Raw genomic sequence first — 14,214 nt, forward strand, 5'->3', positions numbered from 1 at the left:
ACGTTAAGAGAATCTGACACAGCCCTTTACTTCCAGAAAACAAGAGTAGTCTCAGAAGAGTCTTAGGCTGCTAGTACACACCTGTGTGTGTTTGTTTATCATCCTTTAAGGTAGTATTGATTTGAGGACACAAGTGGAGGTAGAGCATCTCGTTGTGGAAGCAGACTCTTCTAGCCGCTTTGTCTCTGTCCAGCAGAACAGAGCCCAAAAGGCCACTGGTTAATCCTGTTCTCTTACTCTTCACAGTATTGCTTTTGCAACATCTCCATTACAGATTACACTGGAAGAGCAACTTCTAGACCAATGGATAATCTCAAGTGCTCATGTATCTACCCAAAGAACCTAGAAGTGAAAGGGGGTTAATTTTCAGGTGTTCTTGGAAGATCCAGGTGTAGGTCCTGTCTTCTCATTATCAATTTTCCTGTGAAATTATCCACTGGCTTGACATTATGAAATAATGCCTGAATTTCATGCAAGATCAAGCTAGGATTCGCAGATATCATAGGAGCATCATGCTGTGTTTCACAACAGTCTCAGAATGTATGACTTCCTTGTTACTTGCAGCTCTATGCCTATTTATCTTTGTAAAGTGTTTTCAATATGGATTTTTTCCAAGAACTATGTGAAACTGTGGATGTTTTGAGCAACAATCAAGGGACATAATATACCCATGAAAACAGGCTACATGAATTCACATACAAGTACTTAAATTAAGAAACTTGTTTTCTTGGCTGCTGAATAATTATGTTGATATTTCCCACTTAGAGGCACTCAGATGTCTAAGCAATATGCTTGTCAGCTAGTATAAATATTTTGGTGTGGTCAGCTAAAATTACTCATTCTCATAAATCCTGCATCTACTTGAAATGTCTCAGCTATTCAGATATGACTGAAATGATATGTTATTACATTGATGTGGTGTTTGTTATCCTTCCCATAGTACAGGCGATTAGGAAAAGTGCTCTGCAGCAGAGAGAATGTGTTTCCTTTGTTAAATATTTCACTGCTTCCAGTAAGTAAAAACAAACAGAAATGCACAATTTTTGTATATGAGAGAGAAAATATGCCTTTTTTTTTCCTTACTTATATCTCAAGGTTTTTGTTTTTACCTGTAAACACATAAAATATGAATAACCCCTTATACAAAACCACGTTTAGCATTGAAGAAAGTGCTTCACCTGCCATTAATAATCAACTGCTTTCTGAAGATGTATGTGTATATATATTTAGGGATCTGCAAAAAGAAGCACATAATCTTGCTTGTTATCAACAGGCGGAATTTCTGATTTTGAAGCTTGACCTCAGGTATGTAGGTTTGCCAGAGGAATCTTCAGCAGGTTATTGCAGAGATCTGGCTGGTTGTCAGTTCAGTCATTTAGGAAAAGAGAAAATTTTAAAGCTAATAATGAGATCAAATGTTGGGGATTTTTGTATTTATATTCACTTTTTGTGTTTAAATTTTGAAAATAACCCAGTCTGTTTAACACTAGCTTTTAATTTGTGTTAAAGCTTATTTTAAAATACTAATAAATACCAGGTTTTTTATTAGCATGGGAGAATCCTTAAAACACAGTATAGGAGAGTGTTTTGACATTTTGAAGGACAGTTTGACTTTACTGTTCTTTTATGTATGAGCATACGAAATGTGATAATGGAAAGCATTTGACTCATACCTGTGTCATTATCTTTAAAGTTCGGATCCTGGACTGCTGTTTCTGTTTGGCATAAGAGTACTGCTATCCAGACTTTTCAAAGAGTAGTAAGATGCTTTGTGGCAGAACTGCATGAAACTATGGTAATTTGCATGGGGTTTTTTATTAGACAGAAATATTTCCAGTGTTAACCAGGTAAACTGTCTGGCATCAATACTATCTATAGAGAGCGCTTAAATCATGAGGTATCCCAGGCAAGTTTGGTGCACCACATAACAATAATAGTAAGAGTATATAGAATCTCTGCCTCATGGAAGTGAGAGTATGGGTTTCCACTGAAGTCATGGTTTCACTGACTTTGAGCATTTATTACTGCTAATACTTGCCCCATATGGGAAGTAAACTGGTGCTCCTGTTGTGGGTATAAATTACTGAGTTTGATCTGTCTGTACACCCTTTTAGCCAGGTAAACTATATATAAACCAAATACTGTAGGATTAGAGAATTTTCCTTGATATTCTAATCCTAATCCAGAAATTGTAACTAAGACCAGTTGTGTTGAATATTAATATTGCTTTTTATAATGAGAATATAAATGTGTCTAATTCTGACTGGGAGACGTTAGCCATCTTGGCCAACTGACCAGTGCTGAGTCTCTAAAGGTCAACTAGCATAGTTGTTTCCTTTTCCTTGGGTTTTGGCCTGTTGCAATAATTTATCAGTCTGAGTTAGAATAGCTTTTCACTCAAGTAAAGCAAAAGTAGACTTGACTTTTATGACATTCGTCAAAAGTTACTGAGAATCTTGAAGGATATGAGCAAATTGGTGTTGACTATTTTGTTGAATCCTGTTGGTATTAACTACTGCTTTGGTTGGCTTGAGAACTGTAATACAGGAGGCAACTGTAGTATAACAGCTAGATCAAGAAAGCAATACTTTTACCCTCAGGCAAGTGGTTGTGTTTTTGACCCAACATAGCTTCTTTAATCATTTAGCTACACAGCAGATCTGAGAAGGTTCCAGATGGATGCTGAACCTAAAACCCCCTGACATAAAAACATCTATGATACCAGTTACACCATCTGTTGGTCATAAAAGCACATTCTCTATCTTTTCTTGGCTTTTGTGTTATACAAAAGCTGAAGGGTGACATTTGGAGCTGTTCTAGTTTATCCATGCAATTTAATGCAGAACACATTTTCACAGAGAGGGAGAACAAAGCACAATAGCACTAAAGTTCAATTTACATTCTCAGTCAGTAAAAACAAAAATGAAAATAAAAACCAGTTGTCTCAGTCATTATTTATACCCAAACTGTGGCTTCAATTGTAGCTTTTTCCCAGTGCTTGTGATTTTAAAAAACCTAAAGAACAACTTCTACCACCACCACTCCAACTTCTGAGGGCCCTGAATTGAAAGAAGATCTGTAATGGTAAAAATGAAATTATGGCAGCATGGAGGTCTACATAGATCACATTAGTAGAAAGTGTATGCCTAATACCAACTTTTACACTTAGTGTTTTGTGTTTGGTGGTAGTGTTTAGGAATGTATATAGTACCTATCTGGGTGTGGAATATTACGAAGCTGAAGATTAAACCAGACCACTGCACACACCCTCAGAATCCCTCTGGATATAGGTGTCTCCTGTCTGAACTCCCTTCTCAGGCTTATCAAACTGGTATTTCTGAAATACTTAACAAATTGGATCTCAAATTTTGTCCTCCTATGGGTACAATAGTTATCCCTAGGTGATTTATTGTGGTCATCGGAAATGACAATGGAATACTGAAGGCTGGGATATAATGAATGATGTACTGAAATACAGGGTGTCATGTATTAAGGATAAAACTGATGGCATAAATCACTCAAAGCAAGGAAATAAGCCAAAATGTGTTACTGGTGCAGAATGGATAACTGAGATGAGCTATGTTTTATATATTTTAGGAATATTCTGTTCATGCAATAAATTTTTTTAGTGTTTGACTGGATTGTAGTTTTAATAGTAATGGCTGCTTATGGAGGCTATATCATTAAATTCAGTGACTGCTTTTGCATGTATTGTCTCACAGCAAGAACATTTTGGACACCTTTCTTATCATGTGGTATGTTAATCAGTAGTCAAAAAGACAAGAAAGGTACTGCCAGAAACACACATGACCTATGCATTCTGGTACCATGTCTGATGGTTGGTTCAGTGCTTTGTGATCAATAAAGTCCCCACAACACTGCTTTTTAAGAAACCTTGTCCTCTTATACCATCACTTGTCTAACACAAAAATAAATGTATGCTATGTTACGTAAGTGGTCTGGATACACAGTAGGTGAGGGAAATATTTCTTAAGAGAAAGTCTGAAATCCCCACATCTTGCTGTTCCTGTTGTGCTTCGGAAGCTTGCTTCCTAAACCGAGAATGAAGCATCGAATAAAGCATAGCTGAGTTTACTGTTAATACACTGGTGTTTTCTTATTGTTGCTCCATCATTACTTTTTAAGAAACCATCTTTTATTTCTTAAAAATAATAAATAATTAATTTATTTATGAGGGGAAAGAATTGAAGATTGAAACTGAAAAGTTTCTATAGAATCTTTGAAATTGGTTAAACCAAGGAAAATATTTGATTTTTCTGTTTAATATATTCTTTTTGTGCATATCTCCATAGCATTATACCACCGACTTGGCAAATATAAGTGGCTGTGTTGAAGCCATAAAGAAGAAATAAGTAAGTGCATGTCAGTTAGTAGGATAAAGTGACAAAAGTTCAATTCAGATAAATTTTTCTTCTGCCAGCAGAAGAGTTAAGCATTCTGTCACTAGAACCTCTATCCTTTGTTAATACTAACATGTCCCTTTAAAAGGTAATTTTCATGATTTGTGATAGAATGTTATCTGAAAAATAACACTGACTACAACTTATAACAGCAAAAAATTATGTCTGTATTTTCTAAGTCCTTAGTTCAGTCTCAACTTTGTTATATTCATCTTTAAAAACCAAATTTGCATACTTCAGTGTTTGTTCATGTCAGTGAAAAATATTTGTCTGTCATGGTAGAATTTAACATTTCACTGTGGTCTAAGGGTTTTTGTAATACTTAATGTATTAACAGTAATATCGATCTTGCCAATTAAAAAAGATATTATCTTGGAAAGGATCTCAAAAGGTCCTGTAATCTGTTCTGAAGCAGAATCAAGTACGTATCAATAGTTTGGGGTAAGGTCTAGTCTTGGACTTAGTTGGACTACCTTGGATTTAGTTAGTCTAATGACTAACCATACTGAATCGAGGTCTGTCTGCCTAGGAACTTGTTATCAGATTGCTGTCTACAGCAGACTAGAGAAGACCTATAAGAAAGATGGCTTTATCTCAATTAAGGCTATCCTTTCTGTCCCTTAAAATATAGATGATCTCAAATGTGCAAAAGGACTCAACACCAGACAACTTTAATAGTCAAATCCTGTAGTGCTGGTCTCATTTCCTTTACTTAATGTGACTATAAATAATGAAAAATACATTTTACTATCTGAAATGTCCTTCTTGTAGTTCTTTCCATGTTTGGAAAAAAACATTGTATGTTGCATATTAAGTTGTGCTCTTATGCTTCCACTTAGCTCTAAAGATATTAGAAGTAGTGCAAGTAAAGTTTGGCAGAGAAGACTTCACTGCTTGAGTAGAGAAGGAAGGATGATTTCATGCAGATGAAGGCCAGTCTTCTGAAAGTCAAAGGGGTATGAGTTTTCATATCCTTTTATTTCTCATATCGACACAATTTCTATAAAATTTTGGTCAATCTCCACATCATTTTAGTTTCTTCACCTCCAGAAATTTGTGAACATGTCATCTTTAACTTTAGGTTGCATGTGTTCATGTTTCCATAAGACTTTGGATGTCTCTGAACTGGTAAATTGTGTAGTACAATGTATTTATTACGAGGTAAATACATTTTCAAGTCTTGTGTCTTCTGCCTCTGTGCTTTAAGAGTAAAGTTTTAGATCTCTTTGGGAAACAACCATTCAATCCGAATTCCTTCATAACTTCTGACAGACCTGTCTAAATACAAAATTATACCAGCATTTATAATAAAAATTTAAATAAAATTAAATGTGGCAGGTTGTGAAGGTTATGGTTATTAGTGTATGTGTTTTGGACAGAAAAGTCTTTCCTAAGCTTCAAGAAGACCGAATACAGCTCAATGAAATAAAACTGGTAGAACTACATTTTATAAATGTTAATGTAAATATAGTCTTCACAGTGGAAAATAGTGAAAGATGACCTGGTAAACAGATATTTATTGGAAATTATTTTGCTAATTGACTATGCATTTTTCTCTAAGTTCAGTGTCATTAGATTGTACCAAGTATTCCTACATATAGTAGGCCTAAAAAATGTTAACTGTAATGTTTAATCCCTTTGTTGGAAGGTATGCTTGTTTTTGTTTATATAGAAGTTAGTTATATTACTTTTGTTAGGCATGTCTGATTAAAATTTGCCAAGAAGGTTGTAGAATAGTTCCCATGTGGATACTAAGTTTCTTTTTATAACATTTCAGATTTTATTGTTTCCATAAGTCTTCAGTTTCATTCAATCTTTTGTTTCAAGTCTTCCCAACAAATTTTAGTTATGATTGTTCAAATCTTCTTTGTAATATATTGCATCAGATTTTAAAGTAAATGCTGACAGCAGCAGTATTATACCCTGCATACCAAGCGGATACCACATGGTTTGAATAACAGGCCCCCCTGCTGAGTGTGGATCAAATCAAAATCCTTGCACAGTCATGTAAAATGCACTGATAGAAACCTGTCTTTAAATCTGCTTTTTCATTTAAAAATGGATTCTTTTAGTCTATCCTGCCACTGATGCATATGTGTGATTCCCACTAATGCTAATGAAAGTTTAAAAAGTTACGGCTTCAAGTGGTCCTAGAAGTCACATCAACCTTATGTACCACTAAATAAACAAAGTTAACCCCATGGAGTTTATTGTAGGTAATAGGAAGGCTAACTAAGGTCTTAAATATCACAGTCCTTTGTCATTATTATCAATGCTAAAGACAAGATTTTTTGATTAGGCTTTGGCCTGGAGTTCTTAGCAACAGTTGTTTCTTTTCTGCTATTTAACATATTGGAGGTGTAAGCTGAAAGTAAACAGCAGAAGTTAAAGTTTTAAGAGCAGCATTAGCATTAACTCAGTACTGTTGTATATGAGGAATATATTTGTGTTTTGGCTACATTTTAGTTGGGATTTTATTGCCTGAGAATACAGTAACAGATAATTTTATGAAATTGCAAATGTAAACAGAAACTGGAAGTACAATGAATATATGCAGAACTCTGTTTTAAGTTATCTTCTCCTTACTGCACAGTCAAGTCTGCCTTCTTCATTTTACTTTAATGGCATTGTTTCCAAAGAACTTAAACATAAAGGAAAAACATTGTGGGTTTGTGATACTGGTGGTTGGTTGTATTAGAAGATTTTGTAAGGTTCTTTATTTCAATAATATACACACATCAGTATAAAACTATGTCTGTGGTACATTATTAATAAAATATGCATATACCCAGTATACAGTCTCCATGTTCTAGGAACTCAAGCTTTTGTTCACAAAGAAACTTCATCAGTGAGGTTAGCTGTGGGTTTCACATTCAGTCCCACTGGCAACAATTCTGCTAAAAAATATTCCCCTTTTTTCCCCCATTTTACAGTGGAAAAAAAAATTATTTCTTATGGTTTATTCCACCCGGATGTATTTATTTAGTTGTTTTTGTTTCAAGTGCCATGTGTGGCTCAGAAGCAGTCTGCTCCATTCACATTTATTTGAATGTGAGCAGCCCTGTACACTGTAAGTCTCCTCTAACAAAAGTGTCCTGATTCCTTTACTACGCTTTCAAAAGTAATCTATGCTGTCCTTTCCCCCTTCGTGTTGAATTAAAAGCTATGCTAAGTGTAGAAATACAAAATTTATACAGACCACCTTTATATGTTTTGTTATAGACTAACAGCAGCTTTTCTGCCAAATCAGTCTATGCCTTCTTTGACTTAACTGCTATTAAATACTGAGTACTTCAGAACTAACCACACAAAGAAATAATACTGTCTTCCATTGTCTTTGCTTTCCCTATTATCCACAATTTGCAGGCAAGAGAAAAATTGCTGTGCAAACTTTCTCCATTTGTCCTTGATGTTTCCAGAGGGCTTCAGCTCAGAGTTGGAAACAAGCTGTCCTATTTCTTCACTTCCTATTTTTCTTAGCTGGGTTGATTCCCGTGCCGCTTAGTAGTTGCTGTGAACCTGACAGAAGAGAGTTGTGCTCAGAGTCTGAGTTTCACCCAGCCAGCATTGCATAGCATTAGCTGTTGCACAAGGCAGCAGCTGGCACATTGCTGGGGACCTTTTAGATGAACTGTTCTCCACAAAAATGACACTAGTGTCTTAGAGATATCATCAAGTCTGTGCAATAACTCAGAGCATCTGAGTCTAATTTAACCATGCTATTTAATTTAATTAAATATTTGTTGTAAGAAGCTGACTGCTGCTGCTGCTATAGTTGGCTGGGAAAGATAGACATCAAGAAGTGTTCATTTAAGGCAGGTAGATGCTTGTGTAGCACAGCAGCTGATGTTATGCAAGTGAGACAAACTTCCATCAAAACTTGTGGCTCAGCAATTTCTGAACAACATAGGAATCAAAGTAATTTTTCTCTTCTGTTTGATCTTGGTCAAATAACAGCTGTAAGGTGACAGCAGTAGTGACTGATCGCATAATCCATCCTTGCCTGTTTGCTCAAAGTGGGGAATGCTGACTGATGCCAGACAAGGGGTACTGTAAGCAGAGCCCATGATAGCCAGAAATTCAATTTCATAAATGGGACTCAAACCAGGAAGTATATTCTCATGATTCCCGAAGTGAAACAGGACACGGTGCCATCAAAGTAGCTAACCAGGTACAAAAACGTTGATTCCCCTATAAAAGGTGAAATAACTTACTTGCCTTCAGTTCGGTTTATTTTCCCTGTGTTGTGTATGGAGATAAAACCTTTTCATTTGGGACAGTTATCTAATCTGTCCCTAGGCTGACACAATTACCCATCTCCCTTGGCAGATCAGACTGAGCTTGCAGTTTAAACCCAAGAGAAAACGTGAATAATTTTTCTAATTATTGACAGTCTCCAATCTTGTGTCTCTTTTGTGAATGAAAGACAGAACGTAAAAGGAGTGATTATAAGATCTTGAAGGGAAAAATATATTTAGATAAGGGTTTTCGGCTTGTAGAATTGAAGAACATAACTGCACAGGTGAGATGGGTCAATTGGATATTTTAAAATACATTTTTAATAAAAACAAGTACTAGAAAAGGGACCAAAAAGGTGCAGACTCCTTTTTTTTTTTTTTGTGGCTGTGTAGCAAATAGCCATTCAGATTGTCCCAATACCAGTAAATGAATGAGAAGAGGTAGACAGCATCTTTAAGTGAACTGAAGTATCTCACTTTTCTATTTTTTGTAAAATATGTATTTATCGGACGGGTGCACAAAGAGAAGGTGAAACAGAAAAAACACTATTTAACAGGTAGTAGCACTGCATGATCAAAACCATTTGACAGCTGATTCAGACACAGTGCTACCTTGTCATTGTACATAACAAAAAAAATCCATTTAAAAATAATTTTACTTTTTAGCACTATGCTGTTTTTAATAGAAGAGAACCTCAATGATCCATATGGGAGTTGGGGACCCAGTTGATTCCTTTCCAGGTAACTGGCTTTGCAAATTTCTCTGGGGAAAAAAGGTTTTATGCAGTCTCTAAAATGTTTCAAAAGTAGAATCTAATGTAGTCACACCTTCTTTAATATACTTCAGTGTGAAGTCTCTGTTATCTACACTGTTGACTAGTTTTGCGTGTGTTAAACAGTTTTATTCATGCTTTTTCAGGTCCATGACACTCTCTTGGGTTCCCATTCTTTAAGACAATGGTCTGAGTGCTGTAGAATCCATTATTAGGTTATGATTTCCCAAGTATTTTAATATTCATCAATATGCTGAATTTTACTTTCATAAGTCTTAAAGCTTAGAGCAGACTGTCTTTCTCAATGTTGCAGACGAGAGGGAAAGCACTGGGGAATGTATACTGAGAGTCAACAGCACTGATCTGCTCCAAACCACAGAACACAGAAGCACCAAATGGATTTTAGTTGTATTCGTGTTCCCATTACTGTGTGTGTTGTCTTTGAAGTTCCTGCCATGGTTGTTCCTGGTCCCTTGTATGTGTATGCCATACATACCTCTAAGTTTGGGGGGACAAGAAGGAAGGAGAGGAATTTCATTTTACCATGACTGATCCCTAGTGCAGGATTTCAGTGTGTTTAGCCTGCCTCTGCTAGACTGAATTTGTTGTCCATTTGGGGGGTGCTTTGCAACTGCAAAGGCAGAGGAGGTGTAAGAAACTTTGTGTCTGTGGTGTGAGAAATAATAGCTTGTGCTGGCTACTTGTAGTTTTCTCCCAGTTTTTTTTTTTTTTTTTTTTTTTTTTTTTTTTTTTTTCCAAATTCAAGCATTACTTGATGCAGTTTTGACAAGTTTGTAATAAGATGACTCCCATCTGGAGCACTCTGAAGTGCTCTTGGGAAGAGAGCATACAACTTCCGATTCCTGTTTGTGGCCCTGAACTCCTGTGTGACAGTGTTGAAGACTGCCCGTTCTCTAGCTAAGGCTAGCTTTAAAAAACAACAACAACAAAACCCACCAAAACCAGTCCAAACTAGTCCAAACCAAACCAAAAAAATCCTCACCTTCTCTTCTTTCCCCTCTCCCAACTTCTTTCCCCACAACTGTCCCTTAGAGACTCACATGCACAGCAAGGCTCTCAAAAGAGCATTCTCCATAGTCAGTATCCCTTGGGTGCTGGCTTTTAAACTCTGGCTTCAGTTCAGTTGTGTTTGTCTGACACCTTCACGTCCAGGTGATAACCTTTTAAAATAATATATATAGTTTTGTGGTGACTTGCAAAGATCTGATGCATTTTGAAATTTAACTGTATTTTTATCTTACATAGTGTAACATTCTCTGCTGTCTCGATCCACTGACATTGCATCTGCCTCACTAAGAAAATGTTGTACTTTTGGTGTTGCCTTGTAAACTGCAGTACTTAATGTAGCATCCTAGTACTGAGAGCTTGGGTAATGGCTTAATAGTTCTGTATGAACTCAGTAAGTAACTTAGGGTCTAAGGGCATATAGACACCCTTGTTTTACTTTGAAATCTGTCAAATGTCTGCATGTTGGTGCTCCAGCTTGACATCTAGAACTTGTTTTGGAGTTTGCATAAGTTGAATAGAATTTTAATTGTTCACATGTTATTTACAAAGCTGTAGCATTCTAGTGCCATGGCAATGGCTGACATAAACAACTAAAATAAATGCATATAAGTATTTCAGTACAACTGACAACAAATGATAATGAAAATTGCATGAAAAAAAAATCAGGGGTTTTTTTTGGAGTATGAAAGATTAAATGCCAAGATCACTCTAGTGTAATCATAACAATTTCAAGGATTAGTTGAGCTCTAAATTAAAGTAATTCAGACATTCATGTCCTTGTTTAATCTGTATAATGGAAACCTAAATCCAATTTTCTATTCAGATTCTGATCTTCAATAAGTCATTCTCTAATTCATTGACCTGTAGGAATAATGGCTAGAGAAGAGAGATGCAGCTTTCTACCCCTTTCTGTTTTTATGACTGGAGAGGATTGAGAAGGCTGAAGATACTGCTGCATGTTGTTCAGTCCATCAGGTGAGAATGATTTTACAAGTTAGGGGACTCACCTCTATTTTTCTGAGTGTTGTCTGCATCCTAACTTAAGAAATAAATGAAAAGCTGTGTTTATTGTTTCCTGTGGTTCTAGTTGTGAGAACTGTCCTTGGTGATCTTCTTTTAAAAAGAGTGTTGGTAATGTAAATACTTGTCAGATTTGTTCTGTGGTGGGCTGGCTTGTGTGACAGTAATGCTTGGTATGTTTGTATGTGTAGAGCTGGAAACAAAAGCAAGAAGGGATATAACTCCTGAGCCCATTTAGAAATGGGCTTTACCTTCCAGAGGTAAAATATTTCCTTCAAAATAATTATTGTGGCTATTTTTATATATATATATATATATATATATATATATATATATATATATATATATAATCTATACTTAAAGCATAAAAAGTAATGATCTAAAAGTGTGGATCAAAACCTGATACTATTTTGCTTCTAGTAGAGGAAAAGTTTTTCTGATGTTTTTAACTTAGTTTTTATTTTGACAGTCACGAATTTCTTTTTTTTTAAAAAAAATCAGAAATGTACAGGTGAAAAGGAGACAGCTAACCAGATGTCCAAGATGAAACAGGTACATTTTTAGGTTACTAACTTGGAGTTGGGTGTCTGAAGCCTGTCTGAACCCTATTTTAGGTGCCTAAGTCCTTTTTTCAGTTTTGATCCATAGCAGAATTCTGTGGAATGTACTTTACCATTGTAAAAGAAAGCCCAAGAGTTGATCCTGCAAATGCGAAGCATGTAGGTAATGTTTGCAGTAATGTTTTCTGTGCTGCTTTCATCATAGGAATAGAAAGATCATGTGTGGAATGATGTTTTTAATAAAGGTAGTACAATTAAAACTTATCTAAACTTGTAGAATGCTTATAGGAAGATTAAGACCTTGAAGTTTGAACCACATCTGACCTTATATTTTCTTTAGTTACTTCTGTTATATTTATTATGAAAGCAGACACACATGGCAAAGGGAATCCATCCAAATTCTGTCAGGGATTTCCAAGCAAGTTCAGGCTGAATTCCAGCTTTGCCCATTGCTCTCAACAACTCCTATCAGGCACGTACCATATGGTCATGCAAACAAATACATGCACAGCTTTTTCTTTGTCAAATAGTGACAAAACAGTTTGGGACCATATGCTGCAGAACACAAGTGAGCACTTACACTTACACAAGTAGGGAGAGCCAACTCAGTAGAAATGTGCAGTTGTCCAGGCTTCTTTGCCTGCTGTACATGTTTTTCTACAATACAGAGCAAGAATTTGTACTGTGGTTTCTTCACTGTAGTGACTTCACCTCGGTCCCGCCAAGTGATTCTCCCTGCAAATGTGAAATGTGAAATGGCAGATTTTGTGGTCAGTGGCAAAATCATTTGTGGCTATGAAGAAGACTTAAATTCTTGATAGCTAACTTGGTCTAGTCATTTAGCCTTCATAACATAACCAGTTTCCCGTGCTAAATCAGAATAGTAATTCACAACTAAAGCTTCTATCAAATGCTAATTTATTCTCAAATGCAAAAATTATTTGGGTCCATATCCTAGTTATTTTGTGAGATTTTTTGAGAGCATTGGACAAAAAAAGCAAAATACTATTTATTGTGAGGATTAGGCAAAATGTAGATTAATTCATGCAAGCAGTTTTATCCCCTAGGATATTTGGAAGGTAAGAAACTCAGCTGAACAATCATAAGCTCCAGAGGAACACAAACTCAGAGCTTGTAAGGTTTCAGGCAGGTAACTGCCACAGGTTTTAACCAGTTAAACCTTGTTGTAAAAGTCACAGCACGGTCTCTGCTTTGGTTTCTTGGGCACACTTCTCAGCACTGAGTTCATCTGTTGCCCTGCGTTAGAAAACTAATCCCATCACCTAGTAAGAACTGTGTTTATCATCACAACCAAACTGCAGATTTTGCCAGAATTGTGGAATAAAATAAAAATGGGGGAAAGGTGAATTAATACATTCAATACTTCTTTTTTCCTTTCCCCACTCCTCCCATGTAACCTACCAAAGGAGGTGCAGGATCATGTAACTGGGAAGTGACAAACACTTGGGCTACTTCGTCAGTGGCAAGTAACAGCTTTTTTTCTGAGAGGAGCAAAAGAGTATATAGTCTTTTTGTTATCCTCAGCTCATGCACTGCATATGCTTCCTGTATCACATTATGTTGTATGTGATCTTCCCATGTGATCAGCTCGGTAGATAACATTCATGAAGAGTGAGAAAAAGTCATCCAGATTCCTACAGATCAATTAGTTTGGCCTCAGGAATTTGCAAAGCTCTGGAACAGCATTTGAAAGAAAAAATAACATCATGGGAGTTAATAGAATAAAACTTGTTTACTAAAGAAATACCATGTCAGATAACCTTAATAGCTTCCTTTCAATAATTTTCGAAACAAAGGACATACTAGATTTCGTTCATCTGGATTTAAGTTGAACATTTGATACACCTCTGTATGGGAAGTTATGGGTTAGGATTGAGTTTATGAGGATTCCTTGTTAAGCATATGACCTGGCAGAAGAGAGGAAAATAAGAAATTTGTAATTGCAAACTATTAGGTGGAGATGCTTTTCACTATTGATCTCTGATATTTAATATAGATTAAATGTATACACAAAAGCCTTAACACACATCAATGTGCAGCCAAAATTTTTTGCTGATGCAGAGCCAAGAGGTATTCTTGATAAAACATGGAGTAGGATATCTTACAGAAAGAACCAGTCTTGATGACTTGAGATACAAAAAAATGGGGGGTT

General features: G+C 36.0%; 1 protein-coding gene across 1 annotated transcript in view; it reads left to right on the top strand.

Moving 5' to 3' along the window:
- Window positions 1-11,406: 11,406 nt before the first annotated feature.
- ROR2 (receptor tyrosine kinase like orphan receptor 2) overlaps window positions 11,407-14,214 on the top strand; it is a 157,841-nt gene continuing 155,033 nt past the window's right edge. The window contains exon 1 of the mRNA XM_026866430.1: window positions 11,407-11,436. Coding sequence (XP_026722231.1) covers window positions 11,418-11,436 — 19 coding nt within the window. The 5' untranslated portion in view covers window positions 11,407-11,417. The remainder of the gene's footprint in view (window positions 11,437-14,214) is intronic.

The sequence above is a fragment of the Athene cunicularia genome, assembly GCF_003259725.1.
Source record: "Athene cunicularia isolate RWA chromosome Z unlocalized genomic scaffold, athCun1 chrZ_part2, whole genome shotgun sequence".
NCBI lineage: Eukaryota > Metazoa > Chordata > Aves > Strigiformes > Strigidae > Athene > Athene cunicularia.